Consider the following 14336-nt stretch of genomic DNA (forward strand, 5'->3'; position numbering starts at 1 on the left):
GTCTGTGTTCTAGAGCACACAAAATGAAGATAGCACTTTATTGAAGAAGAGGTAACCTGTAGTTACTGGCACAGAATCACCCTTTCATTTAACTCAGCAGTAGTAAGGCTGCACCTTCACTGCTGTATTCAAACTGGACAAAAAGGTGGCATGAACAACTACAAGGAAATCCAGAAGAGGAGAATCTGAAACCTCAACCAGTGTTTTCTTGACAGTTCAACAAGAAAAGCTGGAAGTGCTAGGTTTGTTAAGAATGGACCTGAGGTATCATTAAATATGTAGGAGCATATTGCAAAACAAAAGGATTCTCTGCATCAGCTAAAGAACAGAGTAGTACGAATCTAATGTAAATTCTCCTCCTATACCTATGTTAAAAACACCAAGTTCTTCTAAGAAAACCAAGCTTGAAGGGCCTGTGGGATCGCCACTGTCAGATGTTTTGAAGTGCAAATATTTGACAGGGGTCACAGAGAAATGACCACTAAGCACTGGGGTACCACAGAAATTCTCACCAGGCTGCCCTCACAGACTAATGTGAGAGTGCTCTGAGACTTTAGTACATGAAAGTTGCCCTGTGTTGGGGTCCTATTCCAAAATATAATGAGAAAAGCTAATAGTGCAATTGCAATTTGAAACAGGTAACTGCTGCCTTCTTCCTCTCCTCACTTAGAAGGTTCCAGTGACTGTATGGGACTAAGCTGTAACAGAATAAAAGGGTCAAAACCCAACTGTAGCAGAAAGTACTTGCTAGAAAGAAAAAGATTAAACAAATACAGTGGAAAAGCTGCGCCCCTGAACATTCTGTCTAGCAGACACACTCCCCCTTCCCTCCCCAACAAATACAGAATTGTGTCTCTGCCAGTCACTGTGAGAATCCGTGCTGATAAAAGCAGAAAAACAAATCTTCCAAGACATCATTTCAAAAAGCCTACTTCCAAGAGATCTAATAACTTATTACTATATCCTAAACTACATATAAGAATTTGTTGATTACTTTATAGTAAAAGGTATTATATTTTTTAAGAGGAAATATATCAACTGCCTTCTGATTAACATGATTGTTTTTAGCTCCTTCCCAGAAGAAGTAAAATGAAGGCAGGCTAGGTAGCACTGAAGACTGTTTCACGCTGGTGGACTGGCCCAAGGCAGTTAACAAGCTGCTGAGTATAAATGCTTAAATAAGTGTATACAAAAACCTGAACTAGCATAATTTCATACTAAAATTCTGGTAACTAGCTGCTTTTAAGAAAAAAAAAATTCCTTTTTGTCTTCCTTGCTCTCTAAAGGTTGTTTAAGGGACAGAAGGGAAACCAGAGATTAAAACCAGAGCAATTCTGAAAAAGCATGCAGGAACTTCCATAGCAGGATGCAGAAATTGGAAATTGTTCGGTGTTTTGCTTTGCATGTTTTGAGAGAACCTAGATTCTTAAAAACACTGCTTTTAGTTCCTCTACAACTGACACAAACATCCTTAAACAAAGCAGGGGTTGGTTGCTTTAGTATTTTGGAGATTGACTGGTTTTTTGTTTTGTCTTTTTCTTTTAGAGGCCAGTTAAGATACCCAACTGAACATAGTTATCACCCAAGCCATACAACAGAAGGTAAAACCTGAAGCATGTTGGGAGTTGAAGCACTTTTTACCTTACGTCCCACATAGACAGGAATTCCAATAATCATAGCAGGAATAGCAATGCCAGCTATTAGGGCAATTCCTACAGGAGCTCCAACAAGTGTCCCTAGTTGCCACAGGATTTTCTTCTTACGGCTCCATGGCTTCTTTCCCCAAAATGTGCAACCCGATGGGCTAAGAGAGAGAAATAAGAATGCTGTAAAGAAACAGTAAGTAAATCAAGGTAGCTGTACACTACTGGACATTTCTCTAGTTACAAAATTATTGTCCCTATGCTCAAGTTACAGATGTAACACATCATCAGTTATTTCATCAGATTTTTTTTTTTTGCCTTGAGAGCATATTTTGCAATGTAATAAGAAGCATATTGTATATTGCTACACACCAATCTATGGTTCACAGTAACCTGTATAATCTGAACTTCTGTATTGCCTAATACAAGGACAATACTGATGTATTAAGACATCAGTAAAGAGGGTGTGTTAATCCAAAATACTTGATTTGTACTAAGAACATATTGCATGCATAAAATTTACAAAATATTTTAAAATAAAAATAATAAAGCATTTATTTCAATACATGTATTGAAAACTGACTTAATTCTCTAATATGAATACTTCAACTGCGATTCTCTACTCTAAGAAGAAGGCCAGACTTACAGCACTTGGTAATCTCCTTCTAAATACTTGAGAAAACAAATCACCAACCACACAATTTTTTTTCTTAAATGTACCTTAAATAATGTAAATCTGAGATCTCTTTCATACATAGCCAACAGAATTCACAGCCGCAGACAGCACAAGTCATATGATTGCAGCTTCCATCATTCATTTTTATTATATAAGCAGCACAGCGTGGGCATGGCTTTATGTCATCAGCTGTTTCAAAATGAATATTAGAATCGTATCAGTTCTTTAGACAATCAAATATAAACACAGTACAGACATACATTTGGGAAAACTGATTGAACCATTATCTGCAAAACTGAAGAAGTTTTTTGTAAGGCTGCTTTACAAATCTTCATTTGGCCATGACTTGGTATCAAATCTGTTTTTACAAACCTTGGACCGAGTAAAACTAATGAAAACAAGGTGTAGTAGACCACATTCAAGTAATTGAATAGTTAATGCATGCTCTCTGTTCAAGGATTTTCTAAGCTTAATGAAATATATATTAGAATCTGGCATTAAATATGTATGCTAACACAGAACTGATAATAAGGTCTCTTTAAATATAATCCTCTTTTACATTTCATGCTGTTATGAATCTCATACTCTAATATTCAGTCTCCACTCTGTTAATGTATCTTAAACCCATCTTCCCATTCACATTAATGTCCTTCTTTGGTACTGCCAACCTCCTCTTGAGTCCTTTTCACAGCCCTACTTTATACTTACTAACTCCCCCAAAAAATATAGTGGAGCAGAAGAAAACTTGGGAGAATCAACATGTTCCCAAGTCAAATGTGCAAAAATGAGGTTAAGCGACCAGCTCTGTCCAACAAGGGGTCATTGAGCAACAGTGAAACACACACACACACCAGAGTTGTGATCTTCACTCCTGCTTAGCACCTGCACTACAGGACAAGCTGTTTATTCACAGCAGCAGAAATACCTTGCAAGTCCTAGCACAGAATTCCAAGTCTACTGCCTCAATGCTACTAGGTGAGACAAAGGGAAAGGAGAGCTCATACTTCACAGAAAGAAAGAGGTGCAGAACCAGCAGAAAAAAGTACCTCTGCCAAGCCCAGTGTACAAGGAGCAGGCAGCTGAAAGGATTCATTAGCTACTCCCACATGAGAGCATATGCACAGCCTACAGGGCAGAAAGTACACAGAGCAAGTTCTCCAACACAGGAGAGGCAGAGCTACTGCTCTTCAGGCTGAGAGGAACTGAAGGGTACAGAAAGGAGCTGGTGTGCTAATTTATTTATCTTATTTTTAATTTTATTTGAAAGCTAGAGCAAGATGCTAATTTTTAGGGCAAGATGGGATGCATTGTTAAAATAAGCCAGTGCAAACTACAAATTAGAAACTCTTGAGTTGGGGCTGGATTGGAGAAAAACAGATCTAACTACAAGGTGCAAGTGAGACTCTTCACCCCGAAAATCCACCTTGCTCATTCAGGCAGAGACGACAAAAGCTGCCAAATAAATCAGAGCTTGGTGTAATTCAGAGCCAATTCTTACCAACAGCAAACTGGAATTTTGATGTGCTAAACACTACTCTGAATAGTTTATCGGGGTTTTTTTGGGAGTTAAAAACAAGCTCAGCTTTAAGAGATGAAATTGTTTGCCTTCTGGTAGACAAGACAGATGAGCATCTCCTGGAAAACCAGAAATTAGTACTAACAAAGATATCAAACATCAGAGCTGGCATCAGAGTAATAGTCTTTTTGAAAACAGAAAATCAGTGGTTACGAGTTTTAATTTTAACAGCTGGGGAACTTCACCTACAGTGGAGAAAGCAAGTGTACTAAGTGATCAACTAAAAAAGTCAATGTGCAAAACATAGGATGCCTTGCAGCAAGTTTGATTTCCCATTTTTCAACTACAAAGAAATTAAAACGGTGACAAGCTTTTAAGACTTAAGTCAGATATTCTGGTCACAGAGTACTTTGAAGCATAACATTTAAAATTTTAATCCAAATTTAGAATTGTTATTTTATGTTTCTGAAAGACAAAGCATCTAGTATCTATCTACCATGTCACTATTCCATTCCTTCCTTATCTAGGGCTAATTGTGCAAATGTACAGAAGAGATGTTTTACAGACACAGCAGCCCAGTGATAAATACCTGCTGCTCCAGACTCCTGGCTGTAACTGATAGATGAAGAACGAATTGTTCTCAGGCGCAGGCTCTGAGCCCTCTCCTGGCGGGCAGCATCGCAGGTCTGGTTGGGATGCCAGATCTGCTTACAGTGGTAGCAGAACTCCGTCCCGCAGCCCTCTCGCCCGCACGTCAGCTTGGGGCAGCTGGCACATCCAAACGCGATCACTGCGTACCTTTAACAGCCAAGGGGGCAAGGGAGAACTTCGTTAATAAAACCAGCTCTAAGTAGAGAACAAAGCTGACTAGACAGCTGTCAGAGCAGCTGAAGCAGGTACAAAGGCAGTGGACATTAGAAGTTGACTATTTCCTTCAGGAGGTGGCCAGCACCAGTTCCTGAACTCCTCTTTCCACAACTCTGTTGCCATTGCATTGGATTAAGATTGTACAGAAATATTATAATCACTGCAACACTGGCTCACCTTTACTCCATGCAGATTCAAATACACTGTATTTGAAGTTGAATGCAATAATGGAAGGTTTACAGTCACCAAGAAACCACAGTTTAGAAGAGGGGGACAATAAACCCAAAAAAGGTGTTTAAGCAATTAGGAAAAGTTATAGTTTCAGAAATGTCCCAGGCACTCTGGGCATGTCTTAGACTGACCCTGTCCACTGCAGTGTAACCTACAGCTGTGACGACATCTGGTCTGGCACTTGCAAGACATTTGAGGATTTTACTAGTTGCCTTTTATCATGAATACCACTACTTACTTTAAATAGATGTTTGTTAACTCTTTGTATTTTAAAATGTCAAAACAACGAACCAAGCATTTTATAAATTGGATTTTGGTTTCTCAATAATTAAGGCATTTTAAAAAATACATTTCAAACACAAAGGCAAAAATTGATAAGAGTATGGGCCTGAATGCCACCTTTACTCTGACAATACTAGAGAGCAAATAACCTCCAAGACTGCTGAGACTTACAAAACTGTGTTACACTACTTTATAATCAGACACAGTTCTATACAATAAGAGCTGAAGTGACAAAACTGTTCCTTCATTAGACCTGCATTGCAAAGCTCACATGATAAAAACATAATGTATTCACATTAACAGTAAATACAAACATATATATATATGCTTATTAATTCATACCCATTGTAGCTTTTTTCAATGATTTTATGTAATAGCTGTCTTTTAAATATATAATACTAAATCCACTGCTATGAACATTTAAAACAGATATATGTTTTTATTCACATGAACAGGGTCCCTGAGTAGACTTCAACAGATTTATAAATGCAACAAGATTTAAGTTTCTGTCTGTTCAAATTAAGGTGATTTTATTTTAAAAGCCTGTTTATTTTTACCCCCCGTCCATTTTATAGCAGTTGCATAAGTTAAGTCAAAATATTCTTTATTAGTAATGATACTTGAAAAATATTCCCACTTACAAGCCTATCTTAAAATTCAGCTATTTTTATTTAAGTAGCTAGATCTGAAACTCTGCAAAGTTAATGCAAATCCTGTCCTTTCCATTATTGTTTTAAAACAGCATATTTGATGTTCCTCCCTAAGAAATCTTGCCAACAAATAAGACTTTCAGCATTTAACTTACAGATGATGCAGTTACAAATGAGATACATGCTTGTCTGTTTACAAATATTTCTTGCTTTCCAAGTAGAGATTTATTTTAATAATTGCTAGACTCTTCTATATTGCTGCCAAGTTAATCAGCTTCATTTTCCCCACTTTCTGCAAACTGAAGAGATAATTGCTTTGCATGTACACAAAGAGACACTGATCCAAACACTTCTTCAACATACAGGGATACATTCAAGCTTGCTAATCTTGAACCAAAAAAAATCTCAAGTCTAAGACACAGAATAAAGTATCAATTTATATCCTGCCACCTTCCTATCACTAATAAAGCATGGGCACATCCCTGAAAGCACCCCCTAACTGGGACTGATGTATCTGGCACACCTTTAGAAAGTAACTTTTTAGACCAGAGAAAATCTCATTTCAAACTGTACAGGATTACAGGTTTAATTTTAACATGTGCCTTCTTTTTAAAGGAGATGTGAAGGCCTAAAGTCCTTGTTGAGAGTGAGAGAAGGGACAACCAATCAAACTCAAAGTATTACCCAGTAAAACAAAAACGAGAGGCAGTGAGCCATTAATTGAAGGCTGCACAGTGAAAAGATGGAAGAAGAATCTGTACTCTTTTGCATGATCTGCTTTTTGCCTGATAAAGGTATGAAAATTTAGGCAACGCTGTTCTCTTCTAATGATGTCAGCAATACAATCTTAGAGCAAAACCATTAAATAATTCAAACAGAAGAAGACAGAACTCATTTGGAATACTGATTCAGTGATGCTTGTTAAGATGACACTGGAGAAGTGGTATGAAAAACAGAATATAAAGATATTGGTCTAGGAGAAGGCTCATGAGGCTTTGTACCATTGCTCCTTCCCCAGGGAAAGATCACCTATGTGACAGTGTCTCCTATCAAGCCACTGCTGGCAGGTTACAGCTGGTCCAGACTTTCACAGCGCTTCAGGTAACAACCACGATCAGGATGCATTTGAACTTGCAACAGAGGCTGTGGATGAAGCAGCCCAGGGTCAGAGAGTCTGTGGTGCCAGTGGTATGGACCATTCTGGCAAGGGGGCTGCTGCAGGGCAGGAGACCCCTCAGCCCACCCAGGGCAGAGCTGCTGCAGCAGAGCTTCTCCTCCAAACTGATCTGCAGTTCTCCTACGGGGAGCATAAGCAGTTCTCCATTGGGACAGAAGAAAGAGCAATACACTTGGTCATGCAAGTAACTTTGTTTCAAGATCTGTTTGGTTCATGTTTTGCTGACTCTAGGACTTGTTTTTACCCAAACAGAGCTGAAACAGAGACGAAAAAGAATTATTTACTTCTTAACCATTAACTGTTGTTTCCTTAGAATCCAGGAGACTGATGATATAAAAAACCCCTATATTTTAAAAGACTGATCTGGTTCCCCTCCATTTTTTTCATTTCAGGGATCAAAGTTTTTATAATTATTTGCTCTTTAACCAGCCCAGATTTTTGACTTAGTGTGATGCCCAAACCCTGAAACAATACTACATGGGATGTCTGATCAACACCGAGAAGAGCTGAAGCACTGTTGTGCACCATTCATTTTTTACCTATTTGTGCAGTAATTTTTTCCTTCCAAAATCCTCAATTTCATATCAATTTCCTATTTATTACAGTACTTGTTTCTAATCTTAAAGTCAACTTCAGGAAATTATGCTACCCTCTGAAGTTATTGCACCTCTCCTACTTTGAGATTAATTGCAAATTTAGTAAATGCATTCCATCCATCTCCTTCATGAAATATTTGATCCATGCTAAAAGGTCATAACCCTAATGCATTTCTGCCAGTTCTACACTTCAAAAGCTGTTCAGAAAAAGAAATAAACCCCAGCTTTAACTGCATATTGTACAACTGGATTAGCTGCCAAAGCAATTAGAAACTGTGACTACTGTTGCACCATGTAATTATTAAAGCAAATGTCCACTGATCTGCAGTTTGTGTGCACTGAATGTCATGCATCATCCCTGAACAGCGTTTGTTAGCAAAGACTCTTCTGTGGAAGTCTGAATAGTGTTTGCTTCCCTAAACCTTACACCTGAACAGTTCCTTCATCTTCCTGCTAAGCTCCACCACAACATCAAATCCCCATTATTACTTTCCACACCACTCTCACTCCTCCTTCCTTCCTCCCACTGTGAGCTTTCCCTCAGCTGGGCACCTACAGACTTGTCAGACAGTGCTGTGGTGGCTGCCTGAAAGCAAAATTTAAATTTTTAACTGGAGGATTCATACACAGGTATCTCTCTGGCTGGAGGCACTACTGATGGTCTTTCTGTTGCTCAAGTAGTATGTATGCCCTCTCCCCTAAAGTACTTAGATTAACTTTTGCTAAAGTTTCAATCCCTGCTGCACAACAGATCTAAGGATTCTGAAGGTTTCAAAACAATCTGGAGAAGGATGGGAAAAAGACAAAACATAAAAATAGCAGGAGCACTTGCTTGTTTAGGATGACAACCAGAAACAGTGATCCTCCTGAGAAGTACCCAAGCAGCCAACTTTATTCCACTTTAAACTAGTAATGAGAATTCAGTGCAGAAGCACTATCTGTGCATTAAAAGTAGAACTCATCTACCACTGTGAAGCATTTCCCTGCCACTTCAAGTATAAGGAAAAATCATGGTATCAAAAGCACAACATAAGGTTGCCCATACAGTACAAGTTTGTTCCCTTCACACAGACATGGCAGAGTTTATCTCCCTGGCAATATACTGTATTTTTCACAGGACTCCCCTCTCAGAGTATGGAGCACGCAACAAGCAGTTCTGGAGCAATGATTTAAGTACTTGCTGCACACTAACGCATTGCTGTGGTCCCACATGACTGCATGGAACTTTAACTTTGCTCTGAACACCCACTTTTTATTTTTATGGTGGTGTTATCCATAGCAATTATCATCACAGTTTCTGACCACTGAAAGATACTTAGGAGGTTTTTCCTTAAAAAGCAGATAAGAAAATTGACACATAAAAACCAAAAAAAAACAAACCTGCCTTAGTCTACTTTATTAAACACTAAAAAAGTATCTGAACCACTGAAACATGGTATAATAGAAAATATTTTAACAGGTCTTAAATGCTTCTCCTCAGCCTGAATAATCACTGTTTATACCACAAAAACTCAGGGCAAAACATCCTTCTGAATATCAAATAATACCTTCTAGTGGTTGTTTTATTTTTCAGTACCAAAATATGAAGAGTAAACTGTACTTGTTTTGTTAATATGATTTTGTTACAAGCTCATGCAACCAAAATATCCCTCAAGTTATTTTTCCTTCTGTCCTCAAACTATGCCACAGCAATGCCATCCACTTTGGACTAGATATGAAACTATCACCTTTCCAGTCCCTGCTTTTGACTTGTGTCAGCAAATTCTGTTTCTTTCAAAGTATGAAAGCAAAATTGTATTTTAAATAAGTCCTAAACATTAAGCACCTGGTTATTAATATTGGAGTATTTAATCTACCTAACAGTCAGTCCTATCTTGCTTGTTCTCCTTCAACATTCTTCCTCTTCTTCATTCTTCTTATTGCTCACCTGTGAGGCTTTGAAACAGAGCTGTCAGCCTCTGAGTTTTTAGTGTGCACTGCACATCTGGATTGCAGTCATGCCTATAATCTTTAAGCAGTATGATAACACAAACAATCTCAAAAAAAGCAGCCTGCTGAAGAATGGCATTATGAGACACCAGCAGCACAAAAGCAGGATGAGCTGCTGCTCAGTAGTATTCAGCCTACTTAGAATTCAGCATGGTTTCAGAACTGTTTAAAGTATTAAAGCAAAGTTAAAACACTGTGTTCCCCAGATAATAAGCAGGAACAAGCTGATTATCTTACATCAGAATCCTGCTGACAGGCAACAAGTACTATCTCCATCAGCCACAAGATGGAAGATATGTGAAGCAGGAAAGGCCTTTTAATTCAAAGAAAAGCTTAAATCATTTTTCACAGTTAAAAAGCCAAATTACCCACAGCGCTTTAACAAATTAAGTTAAATTACAGTCACCAATTTTTCAATTCTCCTCAGTTTGAGCTTAGTACCATTACCTAGGCAGTGCAACATCTAAATTTCTTTTGCTTGCTGTAAATAAATGGCAGGCATCTACCAATAAAAGTTGCTTGACATGGCTGAAATTCCCTCTGTGCAGAAAAAAAGGGGAAAGCCTACTCCAGAATGCATTTTATTTGGGAAGGAGGTTGTGGCTTGGAGTGGTTCTTACTGTTGTTTTCATTTTAATTTGTTTTGATTTCTTGTCTTTTTTCTTATTAAAGAGAATTCTACCTGGTACCCACTCGTACAATAGTAACAACACCCTAAGTAAAGCAAGTGACTTTTCAAAAACCATAATGTTACGAAAATTATGTATTTACACTGTGACTTTTTTGCAAATCTAGGAAAAATACATACCCGCAATCTGGAGCTGGGCACCACCTACAATCAGGATCTGCAACCAGCCATCGCCTAAGCATAAACTCTTCATATTTTTCCATCAAGATGTCATCATTTAATATCAAACGAATATCATGAGGATTAAAGCGTTCTGAGCATTCTGGGCAGCTAATATTAACTCTGCTCTCAGAGATCTCTATCCGCAGATACTGACGCAAGCAATCCACACAGGATCTATGGTGACAAGTCATTATCTCCGGGAACCTGTCCTTGGAGTGCCGCAAAAGGCACAAGGGGCATTCCATGAAGTCTCCGCTTGGTTTGCTGCTAGAGGTTGTTCCGTTATCAGAAGAGGTACACGTGGAGAAAATAGAGTTCTTGTCTGTACACATTTCTGAATGAATACTTTCAATACTTGCAATTCCATCAACACCTCCATTTAAATCCCTAGACTTGCGTTTCGTGTCTTTTTTTCTCCGAAAAAGTGAGCCCAGTGAAATTCTTCTTTTCTTTGGTGCCTTTTTAACTGATGGCAGGCTCACAGAGGAAGCAGAAGACTGGAGGTCCCGATCAGAGCCCATTTGCCGATGTAAACTCATGTCTAAGTCACTCATCAGAAAGGGGTTAAATTTCATATACAATCCTAATCATTTTTAAGGATCAAATAGAGGCAGAGGGTACAGGCATATTATTATGTAATCCAGTTTGAGAGTCTTCATGCAGAAAATCCACACATATCTGCTTCCAGCAAATCCTTCAGAAGAATTCCCTATATTAGGAGGAGACATAAAAAAAAAAAAAAAAAAAGGCAGGATTAGAATCACAACTATCACTATTGGTTCCGAAAGGTCACAGCACTCTAGTGACCTGTTATTCCTATTGCTGCCATCTTTTCCTCACCATCTGACCCAATACCTCTTCCTGTCAGCTTTTTCTAGCCTTTACATCCTTCTTATCTTAACGAGCCTGGAATTTCCTTCTGGTCAAGGACTATCTTTGTTACACTTAATCAGTGCAGAGAAAGGCATCTGCACTCCCCTGCTCCCCCAAGGGAAGTAGGGTGTGTGCATGTGTCTATGCATGAGTAGAAATTACAAAACCCAAGGTGACAATTAAGTAAATATGCAAGTTCTTCTATAAAGCTTAGCAACAGGCTTACAGCATTGGAAACTTTTCTGTTTTCTCTACCTTACATTTTCTGCACATGTGATAAGGTCAAGTACAAATCTAATACAGTTAATTAAACGAAAGATTCCTCAGTGTTTTTTGAACCATTCAGACTGACAGCAGAAATTAAATCACTGTGGCTAAACAACTCAAGATATTCTCAAAATCTGAGGGTTCTCAGAGAAGTATGCATATTTACAGCATAAGGCATCTGAATATTTCAGGGAGCAGAGCTGCAGAGTGACAGCCAACACTGCTTGATTATATAGAAGCTGAAGGGCACGGCAAAGACTACAGTTAAGGTGACTACATTTGAATTTTTTATCAGATATATTTCTGTAAGAAAAAAAGAGTCTACAATCCAGATTCCCATCACATACCAAGCTTCAGTTATTACCTATGTATAAGATGACACCGAGGATTTCCTTCTGTTCTCTGCTGCTTAAATGACCGCACAGTGACAAGAGAGAGAAAGAAGGAACTCTTTCTATTTTCCTCTGACAGAGGAAAAAGCAGCAGATCATCTCCAACCAAAATCACTAAGTTCTCCCCAAACATGCAACTATTCCCACTTCTTGGAAGCTTGACTGTACAAAAGGAATTTTTTAAACTTTTGGTGAACTGCATCTGTAACAGAAGAATGAGAAGGCATTTCTTACATGACACCAGTGTTGCAAATCCACATGGAAAGCTACTGCCATGCAAAACTACTGCCATCATTTCTTTCCTCAGTGTTTCCCAACTGACCCCCCAGAAAGGTGCAAATGGGTTTCTATGACCATACCAAAAGATAAAATCTGAAACTGGATACTAAAACTAAGTCCAAAGGTAGGAACAAAGGAATGTAGAGATGAATGCCTGTGTTTATAAGAGCTAAGCAGGCTGCACAGCCATTAGAGACCGGCACAAATCCAAACACGTGCAGCAGCCTCCGGAAGGGATCACTGGGCTGCTTGGGTCAAGACTAGGGAAGTTTCAGGGGACGGCTCACCAGCAGCGGAAACAGGAATCCCTCTCCAAAGAGGAAACACAGAAATAGCCCACAGGCTGTCCCTCTCACCAGAGCCACTGCTGGGCCCTCTGCACACCACCACAGGCAGCTGCTCAGTCTGCACCAGCAGGCAGCCAAGACAGCGCCGCTCGGTTTCCACCACCAGCCGGCATGGCAGTACTCCACAGGAATACTACCTTCCTCAAGTGTGAAAATTAAAGACAAGAGAAAAAAGGGAAAAAAACCCCAACCCCACACAAAAACCCCTACCAAAAAACATGTACATCTCCTGGTTTTGGTAAAAAGAGGTCTTACATTCTGAGCACCTAGAGTTTTTTTAGAATTAAAAAGTCACCATATTCTATTTTTCAAATGCTGAATTATTACTGCTTTCTTCTTTCTTCTTTTTTTTCTAATAAAGGAAAATCTTACCACTGTGAACATATTAAAAAATAATGTTAGCTTACCCTCAGCGTCTAAAATAAAGAGTATAAATACTTCAAGAACATAACATACTCTTCCTTCTCTCCTAAGGGAATGTTTTTAGTCAAAAAACGATCTTGGATGCTTTACCTGCTCCTGTTCCCAAAACAAACTGAATAACTTTGCAGCCGCTGTTTCTCATTAAATGAACTAAAACACACCCTGATCTAAAAAAATAAAAAAAATTTAAACTGTAAAAAACTACTCCATAATTTTCACAGAAGAAGACATCCTTCTCTTCAGGATCTTGGTATTATGTTATACCATAGAAAGACACAACTGGTAGACCATGTGTGAAATATACTACAGATACAGTCCATTGCTGACAATTAAATTTGTATGTTCAGAAGTGCAAGAATAACCTTAAGAACATTTTTTATAATTGGATAATTACTAACATTGGTATGTTCACACAGATACCACGAGGGCAGTGGAAAGTGCCAATCTCCTAAATCTGGAGAGTTCATGAACAAAATGAACAGCAAGCAAAGCATTCATTTCAGGCAAAAAGTCTGTTGCTGTTTGTTTTTTGCCGGGGGGGGGGGGGGGGGGGGGGGGGGTGGTGGTGTTGTGGTTTTGTTTGTTTTTAAAAATAAAACAGAAAAAGGTAGGAAGTAAACACAGTAACACAGCCAAGTGTATGACTACAAGCCTTCCCCTCCTCCCTTTCTCTGGAGAGAAAAGAATGTGTTATTACAGCATTTCTGCCAGTTCCAACAGATGTACAAAATCAAGAAATAGCAGTTCTGGTGATGAACCAGTTGTACTTTTTTTCTTTTTAAATAAACAAAGATTCTCCCATGATGTAAAGAAAAGAGACCAGTACATCCCATGGTTCTCTCTGCATAATGGGATCTGATGAGCAGTCTCTCTAAAAAAGCAGATTGCTCTTCTAAGGAAAATAGTTAAACTTTGACAGGACTTTTGAAAAGTTATTTCAGTTATTTCAGACAACTGGCAGTTGCTCTGCCAGTTATTTCAGACAATCATCAATTATGCTCTTTAGATCTAAATGCATAGAACCAGTTTTAAAAGCCAAGCTCTTCCTTATATAGTAATTTTGGACTGACATGCTAGTGACGTTCAAAGATGACTTTGCTGAAGTGAAAAGATTCAGCAGATGATTTATTAGAGGAAAAAAAGAAGACAAATGTTACAATGCTAATAATGATCAGAGCTGCACAAAATCATAAAAGCCTTACTAGCGCAATCTGGAGCACTGGCCAGTTCTCATGTTGCCCAACCCAACACAGCATCTGCATGTTTCTGCTGACAAAT

The 14336-nt window shown here is 38.6% G+C and overlaps 1 protein-coding gene across 3 annotated transcripts in view; it reads right to left on the bottom strand.

Moving 5' to 3' along the window:
• Positions 1-14336, bottom strand: part of RNF19A (ring finger protein 19A, RBR E3 ubiquitin protein ligase) — a 56536-nt gene that overhangs the window by 9570 nt on the left and 32630 nt on the right. For 2 of the 3 annotated variants that reach the window (XM_059864709.1, XM_059864717.1), the window contains 4 exons: positions 10436-11186; positions 4425-4633; positions 2364-2508; positions 1642-1804 (listed from right to left, as the gene is read on the bottom strand). In XM_059864709.1, the coding sequence (XP_059720692.1) occupies positions 1642-1804; positions 2364-2508; positions 4425-4633; positions 10436-11052 (1134 nt within the window). In that variant the 5' untranslated portion in view covers positions 11053-11186. Of the gene's footprint in view, positions 1-1641; positions 1805-2363; positions 2509-4424; positions 4634-10435; positions 11187-11981; positions 12212-14336 lie in introns of all 3 variants that reach the window. The other variant, XM_059864725.1, reaches the window with a different exon arrangement.

The sequence above is a fragment of the Haemorhous mexicanus genome, chromosome 1 (genome assembly GCF_027477595.1).
Source record: "Haemorhous mexicanus isolate bHaeMex1 chromosome 1, bHaeMex1.pri, whole genome shotgun sequence".
NCBI lineage: Eukaryota > Metazoa > Chordata > Aves > Passeriformes > Fringillidae > Haemorhous > Haemorhous mexicanus.